General features: G+C 36.8%; 1 protein-coding gene across 4 annotated transcripts in view; it reads right to left on the bottom strand.

The window, feature by feature from the left end:
- The window catches only part of LOC143223756 (N-acetyl-D-glucosamine kinase-like), a 34,312-nt gene extending 14,314 nt beyond the window's left edge, over positions 1–19,998 (bottom strand). For 2 of the 4 annotated variants that reach the window (XM_076452149.1, XM_076452151.1), the window contains exons 1-3: positions 9,424–9,539; positions 4,532–4,616; positions 3,466–3,564 (exon numbers count right to left, since the gene is read on the bottom strand). In XM_076452149.1, the coding sequence (XP_076308264.1) occupies positions 3,466–3,564; positions 4,532–4,616; positions 9,424–9,524 (285 nt within the window). In that variant the 5' untranslated portion in view covers positions 9,525–9,539. Of the gene's footprint in view, positions 1–3,465; positions 3,565–4,531; positions 4,617–9,423; positions 9,540–19,841 lie in introns of those variants that run through there. The other 2 variants (XM_076452150.1, XM_076452152.1) reach the window with 2 other exon arrangements.
- Between the last annotated feature and the right edge of the window lie 331 nt (positions 19,999–20,329).

Here is a 20,329-nt window from a genome sequence, read left to right as displayed (position 1 = left end):
TAAACACGTAACGAAATTTAGTCATTTGTGTTCAAGCATTAGCGTTGTCAACATCTCCCATTGACATCTCCTGTGTTATATTGGGTAAAAACATGGCAAAAGCTAAAAGATTGACAGAGTTTGAACGTGGCAGAATTGTCGAGCTGTAAAAAGGTTTCTCTTAACGTGTCATCACTGGTGAAATTGGGTGTAGTAAAACTGCTGTTACAAATTTCTTAAAAGATCCTTTGGGGTACGGAACTAGAATTTCAAGTGGTCGGCCCAAGACAATTTCGCCAGCGTTGAGCAGGAAGATTCGACGGGTTGTCCGGCAAGACACCAGCCGATCGTCGAACCAGATTAAAGCCCTTACGAACGCAGAATGCAGCTCAAAAACAATAAGACAGCATCAACGAGAGAAAGGTTTTAAAAACCGTAAACGTCTTCAAAAGGCCTCGTCTCCTTCCACTCCACGAAACAGCTCGTTTAAACTTTGGTGAGAAGCACCAAACATGGGACGTAGAAAGTGGAAGAAAGTTTTGTTCTCTGATGAGAAAAAAATTTAACCTGGATGGTCCAGATAACTTCCAACGTAACTGGCACGATAAAGATATCCCACCGGAAACATTATCTACACAACACAGTGGAGGAGGTTCCATCTGAGGTGCTTTCACAATGGAGTTTCAGGTTATACAGGGGTGTCAAACAGCAGCCGGCTACTGTTAGAGAGCAAAATTATTGACTGGTTACGTTCGATGAGTTGTGTCTAATCGTTACTAACGAAGTAGAACGCGCACAGTAAAATATACGTGCTAAATAACGTCACCATATCATATTAAAATGATGTCATCCCGTTGGTTTTGTTCAGTGGCACGATATTCATTGCACGCAGTTTATTGCGACTTAAATACATTGTTAATCTGTAAACACACTTTCAGTTTACCTGCGTTTTGGGCATAACTGTTTTGTTCTTCTTAGGAAAATATTTTTCAGGCACATGAACTAAACAAAGTCAACTTTACACTTCTATAGAAGGTTGGGTGCGGTTTTGAATATAAAACAAGTGACAATCACATCCACGGGACGTCTTAGAAGTTAGATATCTATTTTACAACTGTTTCGTATAACGTAGGGAGTTAATACCACAGAAAATGCGGTGTGCGGCAGCCTTTTCCCAACACAAAATATTCTTACACTCAGATCATAAAAATCATAACCTGAAGATGATCAAGGAAGGTCGAAACGTTGTTATCCGTGAAGACGAGAAAACCTACTTGTAGAAAAAACTATACATTTAAAAACGGCTGGAATGGGTAGAGAAAGCACTAGTAGAGGAGCGAACAACGTAACCTTTTCTTTCTTTGTGAACCCGACGATGACCGAAGATGTTTTTGTTGTTTTGAATTAAGCACAAAGCTACACAGTGGGCTATCTATGCTCTGCCCACCATGGGTATCGAAACCCATTATTTAGCGTTGCAAGTCCGCAGACATACCGTTGAGCCACTGGGGGGCGGCGATGACCGAAGAAGGTCGAAACGTTGTTCGCTCCTCTATTAGTGCCTTCCCTATCCATACTAACCGTTTTTGTTTTTTAATATATAAACGTTGTTCGCTCCTCTATTAGTGCCTTCCCTATCCATACTAACCGTTTTTGTTTTTTAATATATAAACGTTGTTCGCTCCTCTATTAGTGCCTTCCCTATCCATACTAACCGTTTTGGTTTTTTAATACATAAACGTTGTTCGCTCCTCTATTAGTGCCTTCCCTATCCATACTAGCCGTTTTTGTTTTTTAATACATAAACGTTGTTCGCTCCTCTATTAGTGCCTTCCCTATCCATACTAGCCGTTTTCTCTATCCATACTAGCCGTTTTTTTTAATACATAAACGTTGTTCGTGCCTTCTCTATTAGTGCCTTCCCTATCCATACTAGCCGTTTTGTTTTTTTAAACGTTGTTCGCTCCTCTAATACATAAACGTTGTTCGCTCCTCTATTAGTGCCTTCTCTATCCATACTAGCCGTTTTGGTTTTTTAATACATAAACGTTGTTCGCTCCTCTATTAGTGCCTTCTCTATCCATACTAGCCGTTTTTGTTTTTTAATACATAAACGTTGTTCGCTCCTCTATTAGTGCCTTCTCTATCCATACTAGCCGTTTTTGTTTTTTAATATATAAACGTTGTTCTCTCCTTATCAGTAAGAGTTTTAATACCCATACCAGCTGTTCAGAGATACAAAGGTGTGTTTAGTTCGGAGACAGGATTTTCCTCTAAGTTCATCCGGATAAAGAAAGGTTGCATTTTATCCAGTTATTTATTAGATAGAGAATGAAGAAACACATGGGGTGTTTTTATTTTACAAAGTTCGTGCCATGTGGTCACACTGCAGGGCGTGGACCACGATAACAGAGGGAAGAGCATATGGGAATAATTACGTAATATGTTACAACATACAACAGTGCGACCTAAAGTTTTCGTTAACAAGAGACTAGTAATGGATTACTGTCCAATCACCAACAAGTGACGTCCACCACTAGTGCTAAACTGACCACAGTTCACAATGAACAGTCAATATACCTTAGAGAGGGCTATATTTAAGGTAAAAAGAAACGTATTTTTGTGGTCTGGTACCACTCAACTATCAAGTTCCTTTTGACCACTTCAGGTGTCACCACACGTGGATGGATGTTTACATCCCACAGAAGGTACGATGAACTAATGAAACTTTCCCTTTGAAGTCTATTTATTACTAAGGGATTCAGGAATCTGTACTGGTTATATAACACAGGCTTGCTATGGTTTCATTATCTTGACATTTTAACGTTCTACAGTCATTCCTGTACGCTAAATACGAAAATGTCCATCACGCACAAAGTTTTCACAAAACTTCATATGTAGTTTTACACAAGTGAATTATTTTCACTGAAATCGGGGTCACATTTTGTCATGATTAAAATGTTGATAGCTGGCTACAGATTTCTGTTAACCAATCCCAACGCGAGTCTTATCGATTGTTTTAGAACCCAAACAAAAAAGTTCTTTCTGGTAAACAAAATAATAATTTAATCCAAGTTTTTTTTGTAAAATCTTGTGAGACAAAAATGATTATTTTCAAAATTTACGTCGCTGAATTATAAAAAAAACCGTTATTAAAACCAGAACAACTTTTATAAAGTTTACATTCGCAGGCCTGTATTAAAGTGGACGTGGTTACACCAACATGATATCACTCATTTAATAAGTAACTAAGTGTGCCTCAAAGTCTCTCCCCAGCGTTACAGCTTAGTTTCGAATGCATCAATAATTTGTCGAAATAAATATTAAAAACACGTAGTTTACGAAGAGTATTTTGTTATTGCTGACAATATACAAAACAAAAATATTTTATAGACAATTTTAATAAAAGTTGATTTACCAATTGAAAATATACTATTTTAGAATTATTTATGTCCTAATATCAGAGTGCAACTAAGAATAACTTACCAGTCCCCCTAGCGGAATTTTAGGGTCGACTCCAGCCTCTTTTTTAGCTTTTTCGATCATTGTGGAAATTCGGTTTTGACATTCATCTTTACCAACGAGCTGTTAGCAAAACAAAATCTATTATTGACATTTATAGTCAGTAACTTATTTCTACAATCACTTTAATTTTCTTCTTTCAAAAGAAAACCACAAACTATCGGCTCAATTACAAAAGCCTTCAATAGGTAATGAGAGCATAAAAAAAAGTTACTCAAAGCCACATACATGTGGTTAATTCAACTAACCATTTTATGTATCATGCAGACAAGTCAGGATAGCAAGTTACTACACATATTAATAAATATACATTTTGCAATTATTTGGTGCCATGTAGGTAGATGTCACCCGAATGTCTTTTTAAGCGGGGTTGTAATAGTCCTGTTTGATGCAGAATACTCACAAGTTCCTATGCGACTTGTGATGCTGTATCAGTTTACATTTACTATGTATGTAAATTTAATTACCCCTTAAGATCGTATGCTGTTTCTTTGTCCTTTCTATGATGATAATTTTAGCCCTCACAGCCCTCAACCGTACAATTTTCAATGGCTACATAACTTCTTAAGCTTGCCTACCAATAGTTAACATGAAGTATTATATAAATTGTATCCAGTTAAAACAAACATTTTATCTGATTACAATAATCTTTCGTTATTTTAAAAAACTTCAATTAATTAACTATGAACTTTACAGGAACATTTTCGAAAATTATATATATTTTAATGAAATTAAATAAATACATTTAAAAGTAGTTAAATACGTTAACGACATCATGAGGAAAGACTGCGTTAGAAACAGTAACTCCCAACCTCTAATTGTATTAACTATATTTTAAGCCAAAACAAAACATTAAAATTTAGCAAAATACATTTTTAATTAATGCAGCATATTTTGTTTAATTTTAATGTGCCAATTAATCCTATAAGATATCTGGCAAGAACTAACTTGTCACGTAAAGGTTCGCAAAATAACACGATATCTGGTACAAAACAGTACAAACAAGTTGTTATATCAGAACATTACTCACCAAATGATTCGTACAGGGACCGTCCACCCAACACAGGATTTCTCCATTCCCTTTCACCAGCACTAATTTGGAAAAAGACGCCCCACTACAAAACAGGATAGTTTCATTGATAGTTTGAAACAGAAGTTACACACAACTTATCAGTTACCTGTCAATCACTCTCTCTCCACTTTTGACACTAAACCCTAACAAGTAAACAAACCACTGGAGAGGGGAGGAAGGAGTGACAACAAACCTGTCATTACTGACATCCAACCAATCAACAAATTATTTGTCGACCTAATGGTTCTGATTACGAAGACAGATAAAGCGACTCAATAAACAAACTTTTATAAAACTATAATAAGACACTTGGAATGAGAAACAAAACCTTTAATACGGATTTCTACTAGTTGTAGATATCTTTTGTATTTGTTTCATTTTTATCAAGACTTCTTGGACCTACATCACGAATACCTTTTGATATTAATATGAAGAGAATTTTAAGAACATCATAAAGTTCCGCGAGCATGTTTTAATAATAATAATAATAATTATAAATAAACTTCATCGAAACTTTTCTTTGCACGGCCTTTATCACGTGACGAATGTTTGTTTGAACTTCACGCAAACTACACGAGGGCTTTTTTCTGCGCTAACCGTCCCTTATTTAGCAGTGTAAGACTAGATGGAAGGAATCTAGTCATTACCACCCACCCACCGCCAGCTCTTGGACTACTCTTTTACCAACAAATAGTGGGATTGATCGTAACATTGTAACACTCCCACGGTTGAAAGAGCAAGCATGTTTGATGTGACGGTGATTTGACCCCGCGACCCTCGGATTAAGAGTCGAGTGCCTTAACCAATTGGCCATGCCGGGCCTACGTGATGAACGTTTGACGTGGGTGATAATCTCTCAAATGTGGGAAATACGCAAACTTATTTGATTCACATTCTAAGAGGCAATAAATGGTTTAACTGGCGTTTTTTCACTTCTTCCCAAATTTCTATTACTGCGATATGTGCTTACAGAGTATACAACGATTTGTTTATGTTTTACGCTTAACCCTAACGAGTGTTAAACAATTTATATTTCTTTAAAAGTTACCTGAAGTACCTTCCCTTCCTTGTAACTTTAGGTTATGGAAGACGTAAATAAGGTCAGATACCCCCCCCATCTGCTTTGTTAAAGGTTAAAAAAGATTAACTGTTTATCCACAAAATACTTGGAAAAAATTGTTACTGGTCTTATTCTTGTACTTTGTAGAAATAATCCGAATTTTGAAATTTTATCGACACATGTTAAATTAGGTACAATAACCAATGAGCTGCGTTTGGAGAATCGTGTTGAACTCGTCTCTAATACGTTACGACCCTTATGGCATCAGGAAACGATTAGACGATGAATTAGTAAAAATACAACATTCCAGAACCAGTTGGTATTAATAACCACCAACGACAGTTTATACACGTAGAGCATCAAGTTAACTATCGGTTGTTTTAGTTTACACCGAGATTCATTCATATTACACAAACTTCGAGTTCAATTTATCGTGAAAGGGTACACGTAGTTTCTTGATAGTATAAATGATATTAAGGGTAAGGTTTCTCTCAAACTTTCTTTATCAAGGGATGAGATGTCGTCCTGAACACCATATTAGGCACCGCGATATCTGCTGGGCAAAAAAACTAATTCTAGCCTATCCTAGTTTATTTCGTAACGTTACAACACGAACTATCGTCGCCTTAAACTTGATCGGAACTGAAAACCAACTTTTATTAAATACACCAAATTGAGTTTGTGTGGCTATTACTGGTAAGAACTGGCAAGGACATTCTTGTGAGAGATTCTAATAGTTATGTTTTATTTTATGCAGATTAATTACTGTACAGTTTAAATAGTTAAGACGTCTGTGACATACTGGACATACCACGTTTTGATTATTGTATTGTGGACAGATAGATTATCTGTTAATGTACTACATTTACATTACTTTTAAAGGCCTCGTCCCTGGCCTGACGTTCTGCCACACTGATCATCCTCAAAATATAACCTACTGTTTTACTACTAGCAGAGGCCTTAATTCCCAGCCTAACTTTGACTTACCACTGCCTAAGAACTAGAACATCTCAAATATGGTGTTAAAGCTACATCAAATAGGTGTTTTACATTGCTATATTTGAGGAATTTTTGAACAAATTAAACGATTGGAACAAGAATATAGTAATATTCAACTTTTCCTAGATAATACAACTTGTTACCCAAAAGTTCAACTTTAAAATGTTTGTTTAGTCTTTCTACCTCCATGTACAACATCAGTTCTACAGTCACTAGATAATGGAATTACACAGTGTATAAAATTGAAATACAGAAAGCTGATGCTTCAGCATATTATTACAAACATGGATGTCTGTAAGAGATCATCTGAAATGACCATAAAAATTGACATGTTAGATGGAATTACATTTTTAAATCATTCAATCAAATACGTAAAGATGAATGTAATAAAGTGCTTTCAAAACTGTGGATTTGTTCTGATAATGGAGGGAATTGTGGAGAAGTTGTTTGTTATGACGACTCTAGTGAAATCCAAACTCTGATTGAAAAGATTGATACAGATGATTCTGTGAACAAAGTTTTGTGAACGTTGACAAGAATGTTTTAACAGAAACTGATGAAAATGATTTAAAATCTACAATAGAATCACAAGATGGTAACAGTGCGAGAGATTCAGAAGACGAACAAAATGGAAAAAAGAAAGACAGTGAGGAAATAGAAATTCCTACTTCATAAGTATTAAGTTATATTAACGCTATCAAATTGTATGCAAAAATGAAGTGGAAAATGAACTTCATGGAAAGGCCGTAGAATTGGTGTTCTGTTATAACCGCATGAAAAAGCCCATTAAAAAAAACGAAAGTTGAAATTGGACACTTTCTTCAAATAAATTTGATTAAAATTTTGTGTACTTATGTATATTTAGAATGTTTATTTTTGTTCTTATTCTAATAAATGTAGCATAAACAGTATAATGACTATTCACCAACGTCTTTATATATAATTTGTGAGTGGAACGTTATACTTGCTTGACTCAAGGGAAGTAAGACGTGACGTTTGTGAATAAAGTTATTATACAACTTATTCACCAATGTCTCGCTTCCCTTGAGTCAAGCAAGTATAACGTTCCGCTCACAAATTATATATAATTAAAGAAATGCATGTTCAATGTCTAAACTGGAAAACCTGCCGGAAATTTTACTCTGTCCCGTACGATTCCGCCTTAAACAGGTTTTGCTGCATAATGAAAGAACCATTTCTACAGTGACCAAAACAATTATGCAACAATCCGAGATATTCGTATCATAACAGTGATTAAGCACAAACATCGAGTTCCTTGTTTTGCGAATCAGGTGACCAGTCACGTGATCTATTGTAGAAATGTCGACCACTAGTGTCAAAGTCCTCATCTACACATTAAGAGCCCAAACGTATTTTCTCACATTTTTGTATGCACAGCGGAAAAAAACGGGTGGTCTGTGTCAGCGATTTGAAAAATTTGAGAATCGCAGACTCCTGCGCCTACCGATTAAAAATGAAATAGATATGTCTCATGTGACTAATAAAAAAAAAAAAAACTGGTTACTGGGTTGGCTGCAGCTTTTAATAAAGTAGCGCTATTCATAAAGCTCATCCTGATACACTTATTCTGTGCCTTTCCACATATTTCTCCCTCTCCAATACTTTAAGAACCGGAGATTTATTTTAAATATCAATGAAAAGTGAAGTTGAAATGATGTGTCATGTGGTCATTCTGACCAATGAAAGATATCTGGTTTTAAGAGTAAACACTGATAGAGGTGAGCTAGTTTCTAGCGATTTGTATAGACAGTAATAAGGATAGAGTTTACTTTCAGTCCGTTTACAATATGTATATTTTCTCACGTTATACACAAGCTGTATGTACAAAACCGGCGATACATACCAGTCACATTTTCACAACACAAACCATAAAACGGAGTGAAGTGGCCTGTTGGTTCGTGTGCCGAACCGTGAATCAAGGGATACAAGTTTCACGTTTTATTGCAATAAAACGTACTTAGAACAGTGGGTTAGCTAAGAATAGGGGTTAAATCTTATGTTCGCTTACACTTATATAGTGTTGTACAAGTTTGACTTGCAACGTTAGAAACCGGATTCTGACATCCTTTGTGGGTAGAGCACAGATAGCCAATCGTGTAGCTTTGTGCTTAACGTCAAAACAAACATTTACACAGATATAAAACATTGGATTTTCTAACGCTTTCCAGAGAATTGACGCTCGATGATTCTCTTTCCTTAACATGGCTTAATCATAAGAGGAATTAATATACATTATTAACACTCAATGTATTTATTTGGTGCAATGGTTCAGGTTATTACAAGACCAGACAAAGAGAGCAATATATAACACACTGAAGTTTTTAAGACTTGTAAACAATTTCCGTTTGTCCGTTGTGGCCATAAGACGGAAAGTAAATTTACAGATCTAAAAACGTCATATTACCACCTCCCATACTAAATAAAGTCGTACATCGATATGGCAAACACAAAATAAGCACCCCTACAACACAAATAAATTGACTACTAAACCAGACACCGGTAACACCAAGACAATTTCACATATATCAACAAGAAGAATGGTAAATAAACAACATTTGATTTCACAGGAACCATCTTGGTGATACTGATCGGAATCATGTCAAATAAAACGTTGCATGCAGAAGCAATACTGGATGAAGCTGCTACTTATAGAATGTTCTAGAGATCTGCTCTAAACCACTACACACACAAATAAAAAACAGGACTGAATTTATCATCTTCAAGCCTCCCTTATACAACCGACTAGAGATATCGAAGAAACTTCACATACTTGCTTTTGTTTTTTGAATCCAGTTCACGAGAAGTAGCAGTTGGCCAATTTTCGGATGAGGTTTTGGTTTTTTCAAACTCGTATACCAGTTTTACCGCCATCTGGTTAGTTTTAAACATGATCATACTACGTGCTCACAATATTAAGTTTCACTTGTCATTAAAAAAAAAAAAAATGTATATATATTAGATCTTAATTCACCATGTTGTCACGGTTAAAAGAACCACTTCTTTCACCTTACATGTCTGATTCACCATGTCATCACGGTTAAAAGAACCACTTCTTTCACCTTCCATGTCTAGAAGAATGTTCAGAAAAATGTTTCAATTTTCGTGCAGACATTCTGCATCTTATGAAATCTTTCTAAAGTTTATTAACAGACGTCTTGAACTGGTGTCAATCTTCTAGCTCAGGTAAGGTATACACAAACACACTAAACAGGCTTATATTTAATCCTGTTAACTGTCGTACTCATTTCAAGGGGTGGTGAAGAGACTTGTACAAGTTAGTATGAGACAAGAGTATCACCATTATGCATAATGAGAATTGTTAGTACGGGTAAATCAAGGGGTGGTGAAGAGACTTGTACAAGTTAGTATGAGACAAGAGTATCACCATTATGTATAATGAGAATTGTTAGTACGGGTAAATCAAGGGGTGGTGAAGAGACTTGTACAAGTTAGTATGAGACAAGAGTATCACCATTATGCATAATGAGAATTGTTAGTACGGGTAAATTATGTTTGTAAGATACTGCACTAGAACTCTTCTACCTTAAGGCCGGATATTATGCATTTTACACCCGTTTTCCCCGTCTCGTGTGCACGAAAATCTCCGACAGCCAAATCTCGACAAACGAATAGCCGGACAGTATTACAACTTTAGTTACTTACAAATAAAGATTTGTTTGTTTACTAATACGGACAGGAAAGAGCCTAATTTTATTCTCTCCTCATTTCTGGAAGCTAGTGTCTTGCGGGTACTAACAATCTGCCGGATATCAGAGTATCCGATTTTCACATATCTTGTTTCTTATATTATTATCGGGAGGATTATACAAACATTTGCTTATACTGATGCCACGTTTGTCCAAGAAACCAGTGATAGATATTCAGTGTAGTTCACGGTACAGGCGACCAATGTTTTCATTTAACACTTCTTTAATCTTCGATTGTATGTTCAAACAGAAGAACTGATTTTATGTATATTCAAGTTTCGTTGGTAAGCTGTTGGAACCTAAGACGTCACCAACTATTGTACAGACGCCTGGTTGGGAAAGTTAGTAGCATTACCAACTATTGTACAGACGCCTGGTTGGGAAAGTTAGTAGCATTACCAACTATTGTACAGACGCCTGGTTGGGAAAGTTAGTAGCATTACCAACTATTGTACAGACGCCTGGTAGGGAAAGTTAGTAGCATTACCAACTATTGTACAGACGCCTGGTTGGGAAAGTTAGTAGCATTACCAACTATTGTACAGACGCCTGGTTGGGAAAGTTAGTAGCATTACCAACTATTGTACAGACGCCTGGTTGGGAAAGTTAGTAGCATTACCAACTATTGTACAGACGCCTGGTTGGGAAAGTTAGTAGCATTACCAACTATTGTACAGACGCCTGGTTGGGAAAGTTAGTAGCATTACCAACTATTGTACAGACGCCTGGTTGGGAAAGTTAGTAGCATTACCAACTATTGTACAGACGCCTGGTAGGGAAAGTTAGTAGCATTACCAACTATTGTACAGACGCCTGGTTGGGAAAGTTAGTAGCATTACCAACTATTGTACAGACGCCTGGTTGGGAAAGTTAGTAGCATTACCAACTATTGTACAGACGCCTGGTTGGGAAAGTTAGTAGCATTACCAACTATTGTACAGACGCCTGGTTGGGAAAGTTAGTAGCATTACCAACTATTGTACAGACGCCTGGTAGGGAAAGTTAGTAGCATTACCAACTATTGTACAGACGCCTGGTAGGGAAAGTTAGTAGCATTACCAACTATTGTACAGACGCCTGGTAGGGAAAGTTAGTAGCATTACCAACTATTGTACAGACGCCTGGTAGGGAAAGTTAGTAGCATTACCAACTATTGTACAGACGCCTGGTAGGGAAAGTTAGTAGCATTACCAACTATTGTACAGACGCCTGGTAGGGAAAGTTAGTAGCATTATCAACTATTGTACAGACGCCTGGTAGGGAAAGTTAGTAGCATTATCAACTATTGTACAGACGCCTGGTAGGGAAAGTTAGTAGCATTATCAACTATTGTACAGACGCCTGGTAGGGAAAGTTAGTAGCATTACCAACTATTGTACAGACGCCTGGTAGGGAAAGTTAGTAGCATTACCAACTATTGTACAGACGCCTGGTAGGGAAAGTTAGTAGCATTACCAACTATTGTACAGACGCCTGGTAGGGAAAGTTAGTAGCATTACCAACTATTGTACAGACGCCTGGTAGGGAAAGTTAGTAGCATTACCAACTATTGTACAGACGCCTGGTAGGGAAAGTTAGTAGCATTACCAACTATTGTACAGACGCCTGGTAGGGAAAGTTAGTAGCATTACCAACTATTGTACAGACGCCTGGTTGGGAAAGTTAGTAGCATTACCAACTATTGTACAGACGCCTGGTTGGGAAAGTTAGTAGCATTACCAACTATTGTACAGACGCCTGGTTGGGAAAGTTAGTAGCATTACCAACTATTGTACAGACGCCTGGTTGGGAAAGTTAGTAGCATTACCAACTATTGTACAGACGCCTGGTTGGGAAAGTTAGTAGCATTACCAACTATTGTACAGACGCCTGGTAGGGAAAGTTAGTAGCATTACCAACTATTGTACAGACGCCTGGTAGGGAAAGTTAGTAGCATTACCAACTATTGTACAGACGCCTGGTAGGGAAAGTTAGTAGCATTACCAACTATTGTACAGACGCCTGGTAGGGAAAGTTAGTAGCATTACCAACTATTGTACAGACGCCTGGTAGGGAAAGTTAGTAGCATTATCAACTATTGTACAGACGCCTGGTAGGGAAAGTTAGTAGCATTATCAACTATTGTACAGACGCCTGGTAGGGAAAGTTAGTAGCATTATCAACTATTGTACAGACGCCTGGTAGGGAAAGTTAGTAGCATTATCAACTATTGTACAGACGCCTGGTAGGGAAAGTTAGTAGCATTATCAACTATTGTACAGACGCCTGGTAGGGAAAGTTAGTAGCATTATCAACTATTGTACAGACGCCTGGTAGGGAAAGTTAGTAGCATTATCAACTATTGTACAGACGCCTGGTAGGGAAAGTTAGTAGCATTATCAACTATTGTACAGACGCCTGGTAGGGAAAGTTAGTAGCATTATCAACTATTGTACAGACGCCTGGTAGGGAAAGTTAGTAGCATTATCAACTATTGTACAGACGCCTGGTAGGGAAAGTTAGTAGCATTATCAACTATTGTACAGACGCCTGGTAGGGTAAAGTTAGTAGCATTATCAACTATTGTACAGACGCCTGGTAGGGAAAGTTAGTAGCATTATCAACTATTGTACAGACGCCTGGTAGGGAAAGTTAGTAGCATTATCAACTATTGTACAGACGCCTGGTAGGGAAAGTTAGTAGCATTATCAACTATTGTACAGACGCCTGGTAGGGAAAGTTAGTAGCATTATCAACTATTGTACAGACGCCTGGTAGGGAAAGTTAGTAGCATTATCAACTATTGTACAGACGCCTGGTAGGGAAAGTTAGTAACATTATCAACTATTGTACAGACGCCTGGTAGGGAAAGTTAGTAGCATTATCAACTATTGTACAGACGCCTGGTAGGGAAAGTTAGTAGCATTATCAACTATTGTACAGACGCCTGGTAGGGAAAGTTAGTAGCATTATCAACTATTGTACAGACGCCTGGTAGGGAAAGTTAGTAACATTATCAACTATTGTACAGACGCCTGGTAGGGAAAGTTAGTAACATTATCAACTATTGTACAGACGCCTGGTAGGGAAAGTTAGTAACATTATCAACTATTGTACAGACGCCTGGTAGGGAAAGTTAGTAACATTATCAACTATTGTACAGACGCCTGGTAGGGAAAGTTAGTAACATTATCAACTATTGTACAGACGCCTGGTAGGGAAAGTTAGTAACATTATCAACTATTGTACAGACGCCTGGTAGGGAAAGTTAGTAACATTATCAACTATTGTACAGACGCCTGGTAGGGAAAGTTAGTAACATTATCAACTATTGTACAGACGCCTGGTAGGGAAAGTTAGTAACATTATCAACTATTGTACAGACGCCTGGTAGGGAAAGTTAGTAACATTATCAACTATTGTACAGACGCCTGGTAGGGAAAGTTAGTAACATTATCAACTATTGTACAGACGCCTGGTAGGGAAAGTTAGTAACATTATTATTACTTTTGTACTTGTAGAATAGTGTCTTCCACTGTTACTTTTATATACAGAAGTGTTTCATAAAGTCGTGAGCGCCCTCAATAACAAATCTAGCAGCTGCACCATTAACTGGATTTATTTGCACACACTTTCGACTGGTTTAACACTCTAGTTCCCATAATTTTACTAAGTATTGTTAGAGCAGGCTCTTGGAACTATTGAACGTTGATTTAAAAACAAACACAGATTTACAGGTGGTGTATAAATATTTATTTAAACTAGATTCAATGTCTGTGCGTCACGTAACTCCTAAACCGCTGGTCACACAGACTTCAAGTGATACCAAATGAACCCTCTCGGTCCAGAGGTTGGTACAAAAACATCCCAAATTTTGAGGAAGCAGGGGAGTACCCGGAAATACTTTCTCCTACATGGTTGGAGCCATATGGTGTTAAATGAAGAAACTCAACCCCAACGTTTGCATAAAAGTTTTCACCGAAACTCCTTACGGAGGAACGCAGGTATTTCATGAAAACATTTACAAGGAATTTCCCGAAACCGGATTAGAAATTTGGCATTGACTTATATTAAGAGGACAAACAGGGAGGCCTACTAATAATTACTATTTATTAGTTGGTTAAAAATTAAATTTGCATAATAGCAATGATCATTAAACTGAAAAAAGTGTAAAGTTAGTGTAAATCCGTATTACAGCGGCTCTGTAAATATGGGTCACAGACCCATGGGTTCGCTAGTTTATTTGTGAATGTTACAAGAACATCGCACATCAATTTCAATCCTTTTTATTTATTTTTTTTTGTTAATTCGAATTACTTACTGTTCGGATACAAAGTTTGTTTATCTTAGAACAAAGTCACATTATCTTGTGTCCACCGCGGGGAATCGAGCCTCGAATTTTAGCATTGTAAGTAGGTATGAATACTTACTGTTGTCCCACTGGAGGAATGGGGGACTTGTATAGACGGTTTGTTTTTATTTGTTTTGAATTTTACGTAAAGCCACACGAGGGTTATCATCCCTAATTTACCAGTGTAAGACTACAGTGAAGGCAGATAGTCATCACCACCAACAAGTTTTGATTGTCTATTTAACATCACTGTAAGTTAACAGACAGTCTTTCAAATGTATCGACGCAGTAAAATATACGGCTGTTCTAAGATTTATCTTCCTCCCTATCACTTGATCCAGTAAACATTGTTTCACTATCAAGCATGTTCTGCTGACCTGAGGAGCCAACCTTCCCGGTTGTAGAGCGGTACGTATTCGGTTTTACAATGCTAAAATCAGGGGTTCGATTCCCCTCGATGGGCTCAGTAGGTAGACCGATGTGGCTTTGCTATAAGAAAACAAAGGAAGAAATTTATAACGGGAAGGGGTGGAGTTAAATTTTTGCGCATGTATTTTGAATGTGTCCTGCGCCACCTCGATTAAAAAAACAAGACAAAATATAATTATTCAAGAGACCCCAAATTTTTGTTCTCAGAGTGCAAGAAAAAGAAAGTTATACGATGTCTTGTTTTTGTTTTGTTTTTTAATTTCGCATAAAACTACATGAGGGCTATCTGAACTAGCTGTCTCTAATTTAGAAGTGCAAGACTGGAGGGAAGGCAGCTAATCATCACCACTCACCGCCAACTCTTGGGCTACTCATACCGACGAATAATGGGATTAACTGTCACATAACGCCCCCATAGCTGAAAGGGCGAGCATGTTTAGTGTGATGGGGATTCGAAGCCGCTACCTTTAGATTATAAGTCGAGTGCCTTAACCACCTGGTCGAGTTCATTAACCTTTATTAACCTGAAAATGAGCTAGGAAGATCGAAACGTTATTCTCTGGTTATCAATAAAAGTGTTAATACCCATACCAGCTGTTCTGAGATACAATTGTATTAAACATTACCTATACGTTTACAGGTGAATTACGAACATAAAGAGTGGTTACAACATGTATCGCTTTCCACGAAAAGTAAACACTTAGTGATAAACAAATTTAAGTTTCGTTTTTATTTACCAGCTCAACTAGCTAATGATGAAATATGCAGCTGTTATCCGAGGTATATTATCGAAACTTATTCCATTAGGAAATCTAGGAAGACGTTCAACGTCCCTTCCACCTCTTTAGAACCAACTCTACGTCTATTGGTTATTTATATCAGCGTGTAATGTATACGTACGTCATGACATCACTACGAAGACAGTTAAAACGTTGCATAAAATTCCGCAATGTCAGTTTGAGTCTACGACCCACAGTTACGAAATAATGAATGATGAAAACAAAATTATTGTACAAAATATAATCCATTACTTTGGTGTTTAGTATTTTAAGATTAGTGAAGTACATTCACACACATTTATTTCATCAACATTTCGTGAAGCCCTCCTAAATCTTCAAAGAATTATATACTACTAAGCCCTCTAGTCAAAGAATTATAATGTACTACTACTACTACTACTACTACTACTAAGCCCTCTAGTGACCAATAACGTCAAAAAGGGTGTGCCTCCTGACAGTTTTTTTTTTTTTTGGCAGAAATATCCATAACGTAATGGGTCATACCACGAGGTGAAGCTACAAATATTACGTCACCAAATGCCAGGAGCAACACAGAGACGAGCCCTCACTTGATCTTCACTATAAATGTCACACGTTCCGGAACAAGGCTTGTGATATTCACTATTATTCACACTGTTTTAAGGAAGAACATCAAGTCCAGTTATTGTACATCTTACCACGAAGCAGCACATTCGCTGACGTATTTCTGCATCAAGAGTGCTGGTGTTGTTTTAACCACAAGCTGAACTACGACAGAAGTACAAACACTGACGCAAAACTCTCCTGGTTCTACTGTACTACACACTTCTAGTAATTCATACTGGATTACCGTTGAAATCTGAAGTGTTGTTATGACCACGTGTTATTATTTCTACACGACGCACGTGGATGGAACATTACCAGGAATGTCATCTACATTTATTGCGAGATTCCCTGTCCGTTGCATTGACCCCCCCCTCTTTAATCTTATCACATCATGGGAAAAGGTTTCTGGGTGGGTCTTGTTTACGGTTTATTTACCAAAACAAATCAATTCACTCGTCTTAGGCGATTCGATGTGTTTCTCCTACGAATTCAGAGTAATTAATAACATGGTTAGTTTCAGATATAACCATAAATAAAATCACTTTTTTAAACATCTTTTGCCCTTCCAGTATTTGAAGGACACGTGATCTCAAAGTTGACAGCGCTGAACTCAGTCTACAAAATCAGTTTCTCCTAACTTACGTGTCAAATCATTTCCAAAAAACGACTGAAAAGTGTAGATAAAAACAGTGTACAGCCGTTTAAGTATAATCTTTGTGGTGACTTCACAGATAGCGGTTTCTTGGAATATTAACAACATGGTGATTTCTATTAGTCTCACAATCTAAAGGTATCACAAACTTGTTGGACAAACGGAGATCAAAGGACTGTATTTGGATGCATATTATTAATATCTAAATACTATTATACTGTTACCATATATACAACGTACACACAAATACAAAAGTATCCTCAAACAATAGGGGTTTTTCAAGAAAAAACGAAAACTCTTGAAACAAAATTTATAGTCCCGTGCTCTCCGAGAGAAAACGACTCTGTGTCAGCAAATAAACTTGTATTTATGACGGTTTTATATTTCTCGAGCCCCAGATTAAAGAGACACATTAATACTTAAGATGAAATATTGAAATACTGTGCGTGTCGCGTTACTGGTTTCTAAGGTTTTTCTCAACTTCTCTAAATATACATCCATACGGGTGAAACATGCGGCCTAAATTCCTGCTGAATCCATTAAAATATTTAGTTTTGTTTAATAATAACAATAAAGAAAGGAGGTAGATAGAGAGGACAATGTTTTAAGAAAACAGATGAAATTCTCTTGAAATATCCAGTCACATATGTGACTGACACTCTCCGATCAGTGCGAGTCAACTAGACCATTGCATTCATCGATTTTGCTTTGGTTTCTTTTGAATTTCGTGCAAAGCTACACGAGGGCTATCTGTACTAGCCGTCCCTAATTTAGCAGTGTAAGACTAGTGGGAAGGCAGCTAGTCATCACCACTCATCGCCAACTCTTGGGCTACTCTTTTACCTATGAATAGTGGGATTGACCGTAAATTTTAACGCTTCACACGGCTGAAAGTGCGAACATGTTTGGTATGAAGGGGATTCGAACCCGCAACCCTCAGATTACGAATCTAGTGTCTTAACCACCTGACCATGTCCACATACCCAATGAAGCTACAATAAAGACAACCTGAAGATGGACGATGGGGTACTTCCTGGATGTTCGAACCTAGTGTGGTCAGAATCCCCGAAAAAATAGAGTTAAGGTAAACTGTACTTAGTAAAAACATCATTGTACACACACAGGACTCAACATTTATCATTTGTTTCACTCAACGTGGGGAGATTCACTCAGAATATTTCTTATTATTACATTGAACAATATCACGTTAAAAATAAAACCGAACCACACAGGACCGAACACCCACTTCCAATGCTTGCGACAGACTAACACTTAAGAAATATAGAATTAAAACACTATTTGATGCCCTTTAAGATAGGACTAAAGCTTATCTAGGCCCGACTTCTGCGAGTGATTAAAACGGTATTATGTCACGAATATTTGTTTAAAATAACGAAAGCATAAATCACTTACTTCACATTACCCATTTACTATATAACTCACGTAGAGGAAGTCCCATTTCCTCACAGACTTCCTAGCAAAAAGTACGAAAACTTAAAAATAAAGTGAAATTATAGTTTAGCAATGGTCTGAATTATTATTATTATTACCAGTTTCTAAATCGTGAAGACGAGCAGTTAGTTTCATTCTGGCGAGTTAGACAGAGAAACATCTCTGTCAAATTAAAGTTACGTTCAAGCACACAAATGGGTTAAAATAATTACTATCAGGCAAAACTAACACAATTAAGAAAACAAAACGTACTACACAAATGTTGTGATATAACACCTAGAGTGTTAACTGTCGACTTACTATACAAGTGTTGCGATACAAAACCTAGGGTGTTGACTGTCAACTTACTATGAGTGTCCCTAAAGCAGGTAATGAAACGTCATTGGACATTTATGATGTTCTTATGTTTCTTACACACCTCTCAAAACGTAACTATGTATAACATCGGTATTAAAAATCAGCAAAAGTTATTACCAACTGGGTTGAAATAAATTCGCATGATTTTGTTGAAAAGAACGAAGTAATCTAAGCTAGATAAACACAAATGAAAAATCGAGCGAGTTTCACAACCGTTTTGAAACTGCACACTCGCATTTTGTGAAACTGTTTTCGGTCCCATGGATTATAAACAAAACAAACAAAAAGCCCAATAAAACTTGAAATAACCCTGTCGTTAAGCGCAAAGCAGGTTCGGTTTTTCCTTAGGCGAAGGGTAAATACACGGTTAGCGACAGCTGAACCTAACCTGCTACTACAACCGTTAGAGAGTAGGCTTCGCCAAGTATCTTGATGGAAATATTTTCCATTTCAACATTCTTTTACGTAATAAGAGTAACAGAGAATTTTGTCTTTTCAAGCACGTAAAAAGTACTTATCTTTGCCTAACACTGTTCAGTATCTCTGGTAGTTTAAAACATTTGCGATACAATTCCAACAGCTTATAAAATTAGGTAAAATCTTAATATTACGAAATAGTACTAGTACTTCCTTTTGTTTAAAAGACATAAATACGAAACGTTTTAAATTCAACATACAATAATAAAAGTTTTTGAAAACGTAACACTACGTCATCATCAGTATCAAATAATATTTAAGCTACATCACCATCTAATTAATATACTTATAAAATATCCCCAGGCCTCATCACTGTTTAATATTATTCACGATATAACTTAAGAGTAAGTTGGTTTATATTTCAGTTATTTTTGCATTATAGCCTGTGATTTAGGTGCTGTTCTTATAAATGTTACTCACCCTTCTAACCCACAGAAAATTTGATCAGTCACTTTCATATTTGAATAGTTATTTTACCGTTCTTCCTAATTCAACAGCTAACTAAACAGATAGATTAACAAACACACCGATCTCCTAACACTTATATTGTGATGTGCGTCACACGAATTGTAAGCTCATGCGCAGCATGAATTTTATCCACATAGAGAAGTCTATACTTTCCACTAGAGGACGCTACATACAAGAGCATAACCATGTCACTTTTAAATATTTAAAATCCACAAAGAGAAAAACAGTTACGAGATCTTTACGGTCTTATTATTTAAATTACTGGGACATCTTAAGCTACCACAAAATTATTAATTATTAGATGGAGTATCAGTTCCCTTGATGGAAGTTATATAAATTCGTGATTAATGGAATGCCATCTTAGGACATGAAAAGTTGCTTACCTTATATGTTATTGTAAACAACGCAAAAACGCTCATAAAAACTGCAAAAAAAAAAAA

Source organism: Tachypleus tridentatus, chromosome 8 (assembly GCF_004210375.1).
Source record: "Tachypleus tridentatus isolate NWPU-2018 chromosome 8, ASM421037v1, whole genome shotgun sequence".
Taxonomy (NCBI): Eukaryota; Metazoa; Arthropoda; class Merostomata; order Xiphosura; family Limulidae; genus Tachypleus; species Tachypleus tridentatus.
The sequence above is the reverse complement of the archived record's forward strand: the minus strand, read 5'-3'. Positions and strand labels throughout refer to the sequence as shown.